Consider the following 14,332-nt stretch of genomic DNA (forward strand, 5'->3'; position numbering starts at 1 on the left):
AATTTAGTGGACCTACAGCTAATTGAGTAAGGAATACAAAAAACATAGATTTTTGAGATTAGGTGGCACACTGGTTAGCAAACTGTACTTTTGTCCTGCTTCATGTCCCCCGCCCGCCCGCCCGCCCCACCATCGGCAGTCGGGCCGGGCCATCAGCATTTCTGCCTCCACCGTTTGGAACTCCTTCGGTTACCCTCCAAATCCCAACCCCCCATCTCAGGTCCAAATCCTTGACTGTCCAGCCTCTTGGGACATCCTCCCGACGTGAAAGGCGCTTTACAAATGCAATTTGTTATTGCTGTTTCACTTTGGAGACATGAATCCGGTCCATACTGTGGGGATGAATGTCTTCTGTTACGCTTGCTGTAAGGTTCTGATTGTGTTGAATTTGAACAGTTTCAATCTGGTTTGTAGTAGGAACAGGTGTAGTAATTCAATTATGTGCATGCTGGCAGTCTCGTGCAAATAGACCGCAAGGATATGCGTGGGAAATGGAAAAGTCATTCTGCTACAATCAGGATATCTCCCCTCAAGTTGGAGCTGTCACATTGTTGTTGCAGAGTTGACGGAATTGTAGCTATGCTGATGGTTACAATAGATATTGAAGAACTGAAAACACTTAACATCGCTCACTCTATTATCCACCTCATACATTTCAAACGTGTGTAATTTACAGTACTTCAGAAAGTCTTTGTGGATCAGGGATCGTAAGAAAACAGGAATAGGAGGTAACCATTGAGCCTATCCTGTGTATTCTACCAGTTTGATACACCTCTTAGTTCTAATGCTCCATTCACCACATCCCTCAATATCTCTACCACCCAAGTATCTATTTCAATTTTAAACATCCCATTAATTTTGGCAGAGCATTTATGGCCCTTTGTGTTAAGAAATGCTGTTTTTTTTTATTTACTCGACTACATTTTTTTCTTTTCTAAATAATTTAACAGATGTGTGTGTGGTGTTCACACAGGTTTTTACTTCTAAAATCGTTCTATTTTTATTTCAATGTCATTTTGTTACATTTGTTTATCTCTTTTTCATGTTCAATAAACTGATTGCTTTGGTTCATTTTTGCTAAGCCAAATTAATTCCTAGATATCCTGAAATAATCTGTCCTGCAACAAGGTTAATTGTTCTGACTGTTACCGCACCTGAGAAATTGCCAGAGTTTCTATGCCACAGATTATATAGATTATAAAAGAGATGATGCTCATTAAATTTCATCCATCTTATCTAAGGACCTGGGAGTTCCCCAAAAAAAATTCTTTTTTGATTTACTTCTTTTTGCAGAAGCCATAGTACAACAGCAACGACTTGCATTTATATAGCACCCTTCATTTTGACAGTGTCTCGGAGACGCTGAGCTGTGAGAACGGTGGCACAGTCAAAGAGGAAGGGCTTCAGATGCGATCTGAAGACAGGCAAGGTGGGGGGAGTGAGGCAGGGAGTTCCAGAGTTCAGGGCATAGTGGCTGAAGGCACAGGCACCAAAGGTGGAGCGTATAGAAGGACGGAGCCAGCTGAGCAAAATGGAGTGGAGTGTAAACAGGTCGAAGAGGTAGCACAGTGCTAGGACGTGAATTGATTTATAAGTAAGTGTAAAGATCTTGAAATCAATCTGTTCTGCAAATAGTAGTATCAATACAAATACACTATAGCATATAGTGTAAATCGTGACAATATAGGGTACAACATGTTTCTTGTAGTTTGTTAAAGGGAGACTTGTAATACAACTAACATTGGTACTTGGTTCTAGGTCAAGAATGTTGCATTTTGCCTAAAATACCAAAAATCTACTGTCAGAAAGAATAATCTGCAATTTATAAATTTCTCAAAGCATTTTACAAAATATAAATATTTTGAAATTAAAGTGAATGTTATATAGGCAAATCTAACCGCCAACATGCACAAGCAAAGTCCCACAAACAATGAGGTGGAACAGCCACTTAATTTAAGTTAAATAGTAAAATTGGAAGCTGAGGAACATTAACCAGAAAAAATACTTATTTTTAAAACATCACCTACATCAAAAGATCTGGAAATAAACACTCACATATCATAGAGAATACTACATAGTATAAACTTTGTAGTAATAAATTTAAAGTTATATAATCAGATTTTTAAAGCATTTAATTAAAATTACCTCCTTACAAACTCATTGATAGCATCTTGTCATGTTGAACTACGGTTGCAATTGTGCATCGTACTCAACAACAACTTGCATTTATATAGCGCCCCTCATGCAGGGTAGCGTCCCAGAGCAACTCAAGTTGCAGATGAATAATTCCAGCTCATGTTTTGTGTTTACTGTTCACAGTCCTGCAATTATATAAACACACACACAGAGATTAGAAAGAAAACAATTTAGTTGATTTATATTATAATAACTTGCATTTGATAGAGCTTTTGATGTTGGGAAGATGTATCAAAGTGCTTCCCATATATACTGCAATGTGTTGTGACTGTACTTTATAGGAGAATGTAGCAGCTAATTTACACACAGCAGTGTCCCACATACAGCCACAAAGTGAATGACTCATTTTATTTGGGGGATTGTTTTACCAGGAACCTGGGAGAAACTCCCTTCTCTTTTTCAATGGTGCCATGGGATCTTTAACATCCAGCTTGACTGGCGGATGGAAACTCGGGTTAATATCTCAACTGAAGGGCCACATGCATTATTGCACTATACGTAATTATCCCGTCAAAATAAATAATAATAATTTGATCACTCAATCCACGACTGTTTGTGGGACACTGCTGTGCGCAATTGGTTGCCACGTTTCGCCCAGAAAATATACAGTCAATTTACTTTACAGTATATTCTGTGAAGCGCTTTGAGAAGTCTCAAAAGACGTGACAAGGCACTATATCAAATGCAAGGATTATTATTATTATGCAAGAAATCTGTGTTATTGCATATGTAAGCTAACAGGATAATATTTTGATTTTGTTTCACTGCTGCTGCTATGGTCTGTTTTCCTTATGCTCGAATCCGGTTCCTTTGGTGCCCACTGTACCTTGCTGAAATGGTCATTTTTCATATTTGAGCCTTACCCGTAAGGGATGGCTACCTATTCAACCATCACAGCCGATAGCATTCACTCAACTATTGTTGAAACGTGCACAACTTCCAGTGGTGTTCTCTCGACTCGCGAGCAGCAGCAACCCTGGCTGATTTTCCCCTCCTCAACCCAAAGTGCTGAGACCAATTGTAAAGGCTCTCCTGCTGCACCATCTGAGATCCATTAATGCCACAAACTGGATTTGAAACCTGGCGCCTTCCGTTCTTGATGGTATAGAGCTCACCGGGTGGTACTTTTAACCACTCAGCTATGAGAGTGCCACTTGCATCGGTTTTCAAAACTAAAAATTATATACAAACAGAATGATTACAATTTATGATTGAGTTTAATCCATTGCACACTTCCCACTGCAGTCTGTTTTCCAAGCTATTCACATCATATTCATGTGTCATCGTGAGAGTTCGTAGAGCTCATCATTCCTGAATTCCAATCAACCTGTTTCGCAACAGAATTTAAGATACTATGTGACTAATCGTGTGTAAGATTATCACTTCTGCCTCTGCGACTTTCAGTTCAAAGAAAGGCAGCAGGTCTACACCATGGGTACTAATTTTGATCGAATTTGTAAAGAGTTCAAACTTTCAGGACAAAATTAGATCACCTGGTGATGGCCAAACAGAAAAGCATGGCCCTGCACCATTCTTCTCAGACATTAAGGATTAATGTACCTGCAGAGAAAACTCTGCCTGTGATTTTTTTCAAGCTGTGCTCAGAGTACTGTCATGAAATGTTGGTGTATGGCATAATGATGATGATGATAATAATAATAATCCTTGCATTTCATATAGCACTATTTCACGTCTTCAAGACGTCTCAAAGTGCTTCACAGGATTATAGTGTAAAGTGTAAAGTGAATTGACTGCATATTTTGTGGGTGAACAAGGCAGCCAGTTGCGCACAGCAGTGTCCTACAAACAGTTGTGGGTATTATTAACTCTTGAAGGCATTATTACCCCTGAAAAAGCGATCCGACAATCGACTAACAACTGGGTTCCTACTTACTGATAGGTAAACAGAGGCATATGGAGTAAGGAAACTTGCCCAACGTTTCACCCTGCCGGGTTTTGAACCCAGGTCTCCCACTTGTGAGGCGAGTGCTCTAACCACTGAGCTACAGGACTCCATAATGATCACCATTTCTTGTTATAAACACCAAACGAACGAATCGCTGTTAGCGAATAATGTGTGATAGATGCCATCGATTGCTAAATTTATTTTATTTGTAGAATTAAGTTCTTTGTCATCTATTTGTTATGGTTTGATATGCAAGATCTAACTGTGTTTATTACTGAAACTAGCAAATTGGTTATTTAATGTATATTACAGTATAACTAGTCAAGCAAATGATTAACATGAAATATTTTTGTGGTACAGGTATTTTGTTCTGAACTCGGAGTTGGGTGTGCTGCAGTACTTTGTAAACGAACAATGCAAAGGTCAGAAGCCAAGAGGAGTCCTGCATTTGTCTGGCGCCTTGATCTCACCCAGTGATGAAGTTTCCCACATGTTTGTAGTCCAAGCTGCCAATGGTGAACTGTATAAACTCCGAGGTATTGCAAACATGTCCTGCATTTTCATGACTGAAATAATGAATATGTTTTGCTCTATTAGTAATTAGAGATACATTTAGAAAATATGAGCAGCTTCCCACATGGTTGATTTAATACAGACCTGACTTGGCATCTCTCCGGTTTGGGCCAAAACGTATGTAACTTTGTTGTTGAATGAGACGTGTACAATGTATATGTCTATATCAGTAGGTCAGAGAGTTGACCTAACGTGAAATCCATGCTTTCCTGCCACCTGAATGCACTCACTCCTATAATCAGGAAGGGAAAGAAAAGATAAGTTTGGTTGTCGCCTTATGGTGTTTGATCATGGAGTAACATAGGTAGTTATGAAGATATTGGCCTTGAAATAGCAAATTATGCTATTAATTACATTCACGTTTAATAGTGACTTGCACTTTTAATATAAAATGTGCTCTTTTATCCAGGAATGTATTTTACTGCTGAAGTACCAGAAATTAATTGCATATTATAATTTGTTCTGATTACCTGATCTGGAGTACCAAAAACACTCTCTGGGCTCCCCAAGCTTTGACACTTGTCAACTTGCGTCTAACGCTCTCTGGAATTAGGTAAGCAGGGAAAGAGTACGCATTACATTCTAATAAATATCTTGGGAATTTCAATGTGTAGGTGGGATGTATGGAACTCTGTTTAGTTTGGATATTCTTACGTGTGCATATCTGCATGTGTCAGAAACCTGGCTGACCGAAAAAAAGTATAATGAATATTAAAAATTTAAGGCACTCCCATAATAAAATAGCAATTCTGCTATGTGCCACAATATTGTTGAGATGTTCAATCATTAAAATAGTGTGTGTAACACAAATTGTTACAATACCGTTGCATTTTTAAAAAAAAGGCAATTTCTGACCTATACATAAAAATAGCCTGAGAAAGGAAGTTGTTAGATAACTTATTGCCTTCACTGTTAGTTGGTAATTGCACATTTAGAACAATAACAGGATGTATTTCTGCAGATGTAAGTTACTAAATAGATCATCTCATTGGCTGTTATAAAACGTTTCAGTACAAGTATCTCAGTCATGTTTAAAAGGAACGAGATGAAGGCAAATGATAATGAGGTAAACATATTAGTGGTCATATTGAGATTCCTGTTGGGGGTAGGAGGGGGTTTTACTGACTAACTCATTCCAGTTGTTACTGCAATGTATTAATGTGCTTTTTTTAATATAGAGTGGTTGCATGTTGCTCTGTTCCTTCAGTTGCTAACAGTGAGGGTTTCAATCTTGGCTGGTGCATGTAATGCTTAGTCACTATTGTGATCCAGCCGATGTTAGCGGTTTACAGAGTATGATTTTTTTTCAGAACAGCTCGCTTACTGCCTACTCTTTCTGGAAGTGCTGCAAATAAGATATCTCCACGTGGCAGGAACCAAAATGTCCAAATTAGGGGAAAAATGAATATTTCAAATGTTGCTAAAATTCTCATTTTAGAATAGATATGGCTTCTGCTCAAAAATGAACAATATTAAAAAAACACAGGAAATATGCAACCACTATGAAAAGATGGGGATAAATTTCAGATGTCATTTGGTGACCAGATGCTCTTTATTATATGTGCCTTTTTTGATATATCACGTTGTCAAGTTGGCTCAAAGTACAACACAGGATTTTACTGTGAAATGTGGTAACTTTGTATTTGTAGACAAACATGGCAGTTAATTTACAAACAGTAACGTTTCACAAACAACCATGAAATGAGTGACCATTTTTAAATTTAGCTGGATCATTGGCCAGGACACTGGAAGAAGCTCTTCTATGATCAGTCGAATCTATCATCCACTTGCTTAAAAATAGGTTTGTTTCTCGTTTATAAATGAGGAATGAAAAAAAAGTTGGTTTGAATTGGTGAAAAACAGCACTGCATAAACTCAGAATTAATTGCTGCTGTGTTACAAAATCAGTAAGCTCCTTCTATCTTAGCATTACAGGAATATACTGTGTAAGTCTATACTGTATTCACGATGTGTAAAAAATCAACTCAACACTCAGCTAACCAGATTTCAAGTATCCAGAATTCAGACTTATTNAAAAAAATCTTCGAGCCAAAAGCCCACCTGCGTGTAAAATTGATTTTTTTTCAATTTATAACTGTGACTTGCATTTATATAGCGCCCTTCACGCGGGTAGCGTCCCGGAGCGCTTTACAGTGGTGGAGTCGAATTTAAATATTAAGGAGGATTTATTTTAAGTAGATTTACAAGGTGTATTTTATTACACAGTATTTATTTTAAATGCATTAACACTTAAAAGGGAGATCTGGTCTGGCTAGGCAGACCAGATCTCCCTTTTAAATGGGTTTGCCAGGGGTTGGGTACATTTTTAATGTAAGTTTTAAAACGTTTAATATTAATAGTGTATTTTTATATATAAAACAACATTTATATTTTGTTCCAAGAGTGTGTGCACTGTGTCCTTGCATGTTGCAAGTCTTCATCTTATTTTATACTTTACCCATTGGATATCATGTTCAGTTTGGATCATTCGATGAATGGCTCTGGCCCTAATGGTGTACACTTATACACATTCCACCTCAAAACCAAAACACCACCAACAGCAACTTGCACTTATATAGCGCCTTCCATGCAGGGTAGCGTCTTAGAGCGCTTAACAGTGGCGGAGCCTGACTCTGAGCCAGAGGGTTGGTGGCCGTAAGCACGGTTGAAGAGGAAAGTTTTCAGGCGGGACTTGAAAGGGAGGAGAGAGGGGGCAAGGTGGAGGGATTGAGGGAGAGTGTTCCAGAGTTTTGGGGTGTAGTGGCCGAAAGCACGACCTCCGATGGTAGGGTGGAGGGTCGAGCGGAAGTGCCAGATGGTAGATTGGGAAATGAGGAGGTCGGAGAGGTAGGGAGGTGCTAGGGAGTGAATGGATTTCAACACGAGAATGAGGATCTTGAAGCCGTTCCGTTCAGTGATGGGGAACCAGTGGAAACTGGCCAGAACTGGAGAGATGTGGGCATGGAATTTGGTCTGAGTTAGTGTGCGGGCAGCAGAGTTTTGAATAAACTGGATCTTATGAATGTGGGAGCTGGGGAGACCGTTGCGGAGTGCGTTTAAGTAATCCAGCGTGGAGGTGAGAAATGCATGCACGGGGTTTTGGCTGCATTTGGAGTAAGGTACGGTTGGAGGTGGACAATGTGCCGGAGGTGGATGAAGGTGGTCCTGGTCAGGGACCGGATGTGGGGGAGGAAGGACAGCTGGGGGTCAAACCGGACGCCTAGGTTGCACACTGGTTGGGAGAGTGTGAGGGAGAGCCCAGGGAGGTTAAGGGGTTCAGATCCACAGGAGTGAAGACGTTGACCGAAGCCAAGGAATATGGTTTCCGTCTTGTCCATATTCAGCTGCAGGAAGTTAAGTAGGACTCGAACCATGCGAGTGGGGTCCCACTAAGGTAGATGAAGGAGGAGAGCCAATGGAGGAAGATGGCGTAGTCGACTGTGTCGAACTCGGCAGAGAAAATCCAGGAGGAAGAGGAGACAGAGGAAGCCCTGTTCACAGATAGAGAGGACGTTGTTTGTGACTTTGACAAGCGCTGTCTCTGTGCTGTGGGCAGGGCGAAAACCAGACTGCAGGGGCTCGTGGAGGGAAAGGTGTGTCCGAAGTTGACCTGCAACAACGTGTTCCAGGATTTTGCAAGGAGGATAGGTTGGAGATGGGATGGTAGTGGAGAGATTAGAGGGATCGATGGTGGTTTTTTTGAGGTGGAATGTGATGACAGCGGTTTTCAGGGGGAGTGGAACAGAGCCTGAGGAGAGAGATATTGCAGAGTAAAGTGTTACATACTCCCTCCTCATTGTCCAATTTAAATTTTCATTGAACTCAACAGGAAAATTTGATCAACATGTTATGTGAGTTTGATGTGAATCTTCTGTCTTGCATTCCTAGTTACCCCACAGTGAAGCTGCATTTGGGTTTTTATTTTGAAATTAAGAAATGTGCTCAATTGGCCGCTGTGATTTTGTTGCTGATTTATAAATTCAAATCTTGTAATATGTATAAACCGAGAGGGAAATACATGCATTGAATCGTCTTATAACTGGTAGATAGGGATTGGGTGGCATTACACCTAAAAAGGTTACAATTAACTATTAAACCAACAGCATTATTTCTGGAGCGAGCCTTGAATGGTTAATGTTTTTGATGATAATAATCCTTGCAATTGATATAGTGCCTTATCATGTCTTCGAGACGTCTTAAAGCACTTCACAGAATATACTGTAAAGTGAATTAACTGTATATTTTGTGGGTGACACACGGCAGCCAATTGCGCACGGCAGTGTCCCACAAACAGTTGTGGATTGAGTGACCAATTGGAAGTTAGTGCTTTTCGTATCAACATCATGCCTTATTTTCCTCCCCAAAATCTGGTGTTTTAACCTTAATAGGAGCAAAATCCACCAGAATTTTTTTTTAAAAGTGACTTGTAAATCAATATCTAATTTTTGCAGCATATTGATTAATTTGTAAATACTATATTACAAATTTAAAAGAAAAGTATGCAATATACTCATTTTGAGTATGGAATCGGCTACAAATTATCAAAGAAAACATTGGCATTGTTTATAGCACCTTATCAAATTGAAATGTTACAGCGTGCAATATAATGCAGCCCTGTTATAATGTTTCTTTATACTGATTTGGGTTTGGTGTAATGCAGTTTTCACCGTGCTTTTGGTCATCTTTTCCCCTTTCTAACCTTCCTCGGCTCCCACTGCAGCTTGAATGCCCAGGCAGTACTGTTAAATGATTTGGGACATCCTGTCCACAACCCTGTATAAATATTAATTTGTCATGTCATTTGTATTGTGCTGTGAGGACACAATTTACTACCATGTCAGCCCAGCCAGCGCACTCAATTCCACTTGGCAACCGGCTCTTGTGTTGAAATGACAGACTTCCAGGTCCTTAGGTCAATTATCTTTTGTCAGCCGGGTGTCTGATGCATGCAGAAACACATCACCATATCACCATGCATAAGAGTATCCAAACCAGACTGAATTCCATGTTTGTCTGTCACCTACTAATGTAATTTGTACTGTGTCTTGAATGGAATGCTCTCTTTCTCTCCTCTCTCTCTCTCTCTCTGAAGGGACGTGTCCTCCTATCTTAATTCCAGAGAGTATTATGCATATGTTTGCAAGAGTTAAGGTAAGAGCTCAGCCAAGGATGTGTGTTGGAGTCAGCTGGAGTTTAATCCAGCTAAATCCACAGTTTGCCATTGACAGCACTGTCTGGTGAGCTTCCTGTTGCTTGTCCAGCTAGGACTACACCACCCATTGGGACGTTACCCTCCCCCATCACTGGAAGATAGTCACTAGTTGGCAATTTGATATCCGACAAGCAAGCACCAGTTTGAGCCCTCACGAGGTGAATAGCAGATACCGGGAACTCCCTGTGAGCTTCCCCAATAGCAGCATCAGAATTATTTTATAAACATTTACAGTAATTCCTACATGTCTGCACAGTAACTGTAGGTATGTTCTTGCCAATTCTTTTTTAAAATAATTTATATGTATCCAAGTTATGAAGACTGACTAGAACAATTGATTTTACATTACATCAAAGCAGCATATGTGTAAAACAATAAATTGATGTTTAGCTCCTTTGATGGAATATTTCATTCCCAATTGGTGAGCTTGAGTGTTAAACTTATTGTTCGACTTAAAAAGCCTTATACAGTGAGTTATCTCATGTCAGTCTATTATTGTAATTGAGACCAAACCAAATCTTCACAAGGAAGTCAGTCGATTGTAATACTTTTAGGTGGCACATTTATTTATTTTCTGACAAAAGTTTGTGTTCAAAATAGTTGCTGTCTAAGAAGGCTTTGTGATAAGCTCTCTTAGAAGCTTATCACAAAGTCCTCTTAAGAGTATTAGGCGGCTGAACCTTGACTTCCTAAGGAAGGATTTTTTAAATTCAAAAACCTTACATATGAGTCTATACTGATATTTATAAATCTTTTACTAACATGCAAATTGCATGAGTTGTGTAAAGCATTTGTTGAATAGTGTTAAAAAGAAGAATGATTTGTTTTCCTTCTTGTTAAAATACATGTCTGCTTCTGCACTGCAGCTGGAGATGCCAAAGAAAGACTCTACTGGGTGAACCAGCTTCAGGCTTCTGCGAAATACCACACTGAAAGTAATGTCAAGGTAAAATGTCGTTGATGTAAAGCACTGAATTTCTGAGTCTCAGTTGGATATTGATTGCCTCACTGAAATTCCCGTTGGTAACATTTAAAGCGAGAATATCCCAGTTTTTGTTTTTTAACAAAGGGCAGCTCTATTAGAATGTGCCCTAGTTAAGCACAGATTCCCGTAGAGCACAGTTGACCTGTGCTGGTACTGGAATTGCAGCAAGCCCAGCTTCCGTTGTTGACTTGCCAGCTTCCTGCACTAAAAATGACTTATTTCTAGGTTGTCAGGTCATCTCCGCCATCACTTCCTCCATGCTGACCATGCACGCTATGTGCAAGAAGCAGCACCAACATCACTTTGTGAAGGCAATGCCGTCAGCAGTGACTTGATGGCCTGGAAATGGTCACTTTTTTGCACTGCGTTCTGATGTAGAGGGGTGGCAGGGTTAATTTTTATTCATTTTATAACTTGTCTTCTGGGTCAGTGAAGAAATTGGGCATAGTTAGGTAGTTGGCTACTAACAAATTTTATGATAGAGCCATTGTGTGTTCCATGGGAGCTCAACATGCAAAGGTTCTCCCCGGATGACTTTCCAGAGCATTTTCCTGATGCATCAATGCTCGAAACTGGCCGCAAGAATCCTTGGTCTGATCATAGAAAATAAGAACCTAATCAGAAAGAGTCTCAGAAACAGCTGAGATTATTATTGCACTCAATGAAGCCAAGTGTTAGATAAAAGTATGCATTCCATTCTTTGTTAATTTATACTTAATTATAGTTATATGTGTTGCAGTAATGATATCTAATTGCTGTTGCTGTTCTATGAATTCAAATGATGTGGAAGTGTCCTGACCAACATCCCATAAATAAAATTGGTCATTCACTTCATGGCTGTTTGTGGCACAAGGCTTTCCGAACTCGCACGATCACCTACAGTGTACTCCAAGGCTCTATCCTCGGCCCCCTTCTTTTCCTCATTTACATGCTCCATCTCGCAATATCATCCGCAGACACTGGGTCAACTTCCATATGACACTCAAATCTACTCCAGGTCCGCAGATGTTCTGTTGGCTTGTCTGGCAGACATCAGGGTACGGCTGAGCGCAAACTTCTTGTAACCCTGACTCCTGTCAACGNTTTTTGTCCTGCGGTCTGACCTCCTCACCCTCTCCGGCCTATCTCTCAGACTTACTGTACTTGTGTGTAACTTTGTAACTTAAGAGACAGATTCTATCCTCCGCTGTCCTTACCCCACATCCAATCCCCGTCCAGGATCACTTTCCTTCACCTCCGTCACATTGTCTGCTTCCGACCGTACCTCACATCCAATGCAGCCCAAACTCTCGTCCACGCTTTCGTCGCCTTGGGGGTGACAGGGTGGGGACTGGCTCCAAGGCAACATGTTTTGTTGGGCAGTGGAATGTTGGAATCGAGCCAGCCCTCTGGCAGTCTTGGCAATCCAGTTTCTGAGCCAGACTGGTCTGCAATCCTCCAGGGCACTGACTGCTAGTGACAGCGCAGTTAGCTTAGCTCTTGGAAGTTGGAAGGTTACAGGACTTGGAAGGGCAGACCAGTCACTGGGTGCAGGGTCTTTTCCCACTCAGTTCCCATTAACTGACTGAGGGGACATTTACTGCAGTATATGACTCGTATTATATTTATAAAATTTGTTGATAATCCTGCATTGAGCTGAACTGTAGATCTTGTTTTAAAATAGCAATTTATTGAAGGCTGTGTGAAGTCGATTGAAACATTCCAGAAAAATGAAAAAAGCTCTGAGAGGAGCTTTGCCATTACCATTTTACATTTTCTGGCAGAGGTCAGCTATTTTAGTACTTGTTGAGATCCTATTTTCAATTTTAAAGGGAGAGAACAAATACCAGAAAATTCACCATGTTAGAAAAGTTGTGCAAGTTTGCCTATTGCTAAGTTTTTATATTTTTCTTTGTCAAATATTTGTCCAATTCCTTTCTAAAATACCGTGTTTGATAGGCCATTCCATTACTTAAAAAGTAGGAATACATTGAAAAAATTAGTTCATATTTCAGGTTACTTTCAGTAGATGTCAAGACATAAGTGTTTGATTTTTGGAGATTGAAAAATCATGTTGTAACATATGGAATATTCTGGTCTCAGTAATGTAGCAACTATAAAAAGTGCAATTAAAATAAATCTGGGAGCAGAACTGGAAGCAATTGTTAAACCATCTAGTTTGCTCTACTTAAATTGGAGAGCTCATATTTGTAGTAGTAGTAATAATAATAATACTTGCATTTGATATAGTGCCTTATCATGTCATCTAGGTGTCTCAAACCGCTTCACAGAATATACTGTAAAATGAATTGACTGTATCTTTTGGGGGTGAAACGCGGCAGCCAATTGCCACAGCGGGTTGGCATTTAAAATTACGAGAGCGAACATGATGTTTTTTTCTATATTCGTAGCTCAAAGAGCATAACTTTCGGATCCTCAAGAAAATGTAACCAGATATTTGATTCTAGAGAATCAACTAAATTAAGTACTATTTTTCCAAGTGTCTAAATCGTTACTTAACATTTTTTTAACAAATTTTAATTTTTACAACTGGATTATAAATTTTGCATATAGAGAGTGTTAAGAATAATTTACATTTGGAGGGTGCTTTTATGAGTACTGAAATACGAATACCTTTAGAATATATTTTCCTTGGCAGGCTTGAAAGACTAGATTTAAAAAGACAATTTTTGGATGGAAGTTAGGCACTATTGTTTTACAAATGTTATTAGCATGTAATAATAATAATAATCCGTGCATTTGATATAGCACTTTTCACGTCTTCTAGATGTCTCAAAGCACTTCACAGAATATATGATTTTGAGAAAACATGGTCAACTCATAACTTATGCTTCATCAAATGTGGAATTAACTTAGCTAAAAATAGGTTTGTTGAAATGGAGGCAGATGAACATTGAGGAACTGTTCAACGCTAATACCTTTTTTTGTTTGTTTTAGAGTACTCCATCTGTACGGGCTAGAAGTTTATCGTTACTGCCTCATGGGGTATCAAACTCAACATCTCCTGGTAGCCAAAAACATCTGTCATCCAGTGGACCAGGTATTGTCACCATTACCCATCACAAATCTCCAGCAACTGCCCGACGTGCCAAGAACCAGTGCCCAGAACGTCTTCTGGATGTCAAAGAGGTACGTTCCAGAAACTTAACAAAGGATAGTTTTCTTTTGATGGTTACGGTAAACTCCTGGTATATCGTCAATCAAGGGAAAAGAGCTCATTGACGATATCTGGGATGACTATGTCGACATGAGACCTCTAGGAACACCAGTCCTGGAGGACCGACACTAAAATGCACTGCGCCTGCGCAGAGCGAGCAGCTGTCGGTGTGATACAGCGGCCCTAGCCGCCACAACTGTCAATTTATCTGTTAAAACACGTTTAAGTTAAGTAACCAGTATATGTGTCAGTTTATGATAGGCATCTGTGTCTGTAAAAGTAACTATTCATTTTAACAACTTG

General features: G+C 39.7%; 1 protein-coding gene across 1 annotated transcript in view; it reads left to right on the forward strand.

Moving 5' to 3' along the window:
- The window catches only part of LOC103176266 (oxysterol-binding protein-related protein 10), a 113,726-nt gene that overhangs the window by 26,393 nt on the left and 73,001 nt on the right, over positions 1-14,332 (forward strand). The window contains exons 3-5 of the mRNA XM_007889701.2: positions 4,463-4,638; positions 10,754-10,833; positions 13,810-14,001. Of these exons, the coding sequence (XP_007887892.2) occupies positions 4,463-4,638; positions 10,754-10,833; positions 13,810-14,001 (448 nt within the window). The remainder of the gene's footprint in view (positions 1-4,462; positions 4,639-10,753; positions 10,834-13,809; positions 14,002-14,332) is intronic.

This window comes from Callorhinchus milii, unplaced genomic scaffold (assembly GCF_018977255.1).
Source record: "Callorhinchus milii isolate IMCB2004 unplaced genomic scaffold, IMCB_Cmil_1.0 Scaffold2, whole genome shotgun sequence".
Taxonomy (NCBI): domain Eukaryota; kingdom Metazoa; phylum Chordata; class Chondrichthyes; order Chimaeriformes; family Callorhinchidae; genus Callorhinchus; species Callorhinchus milii.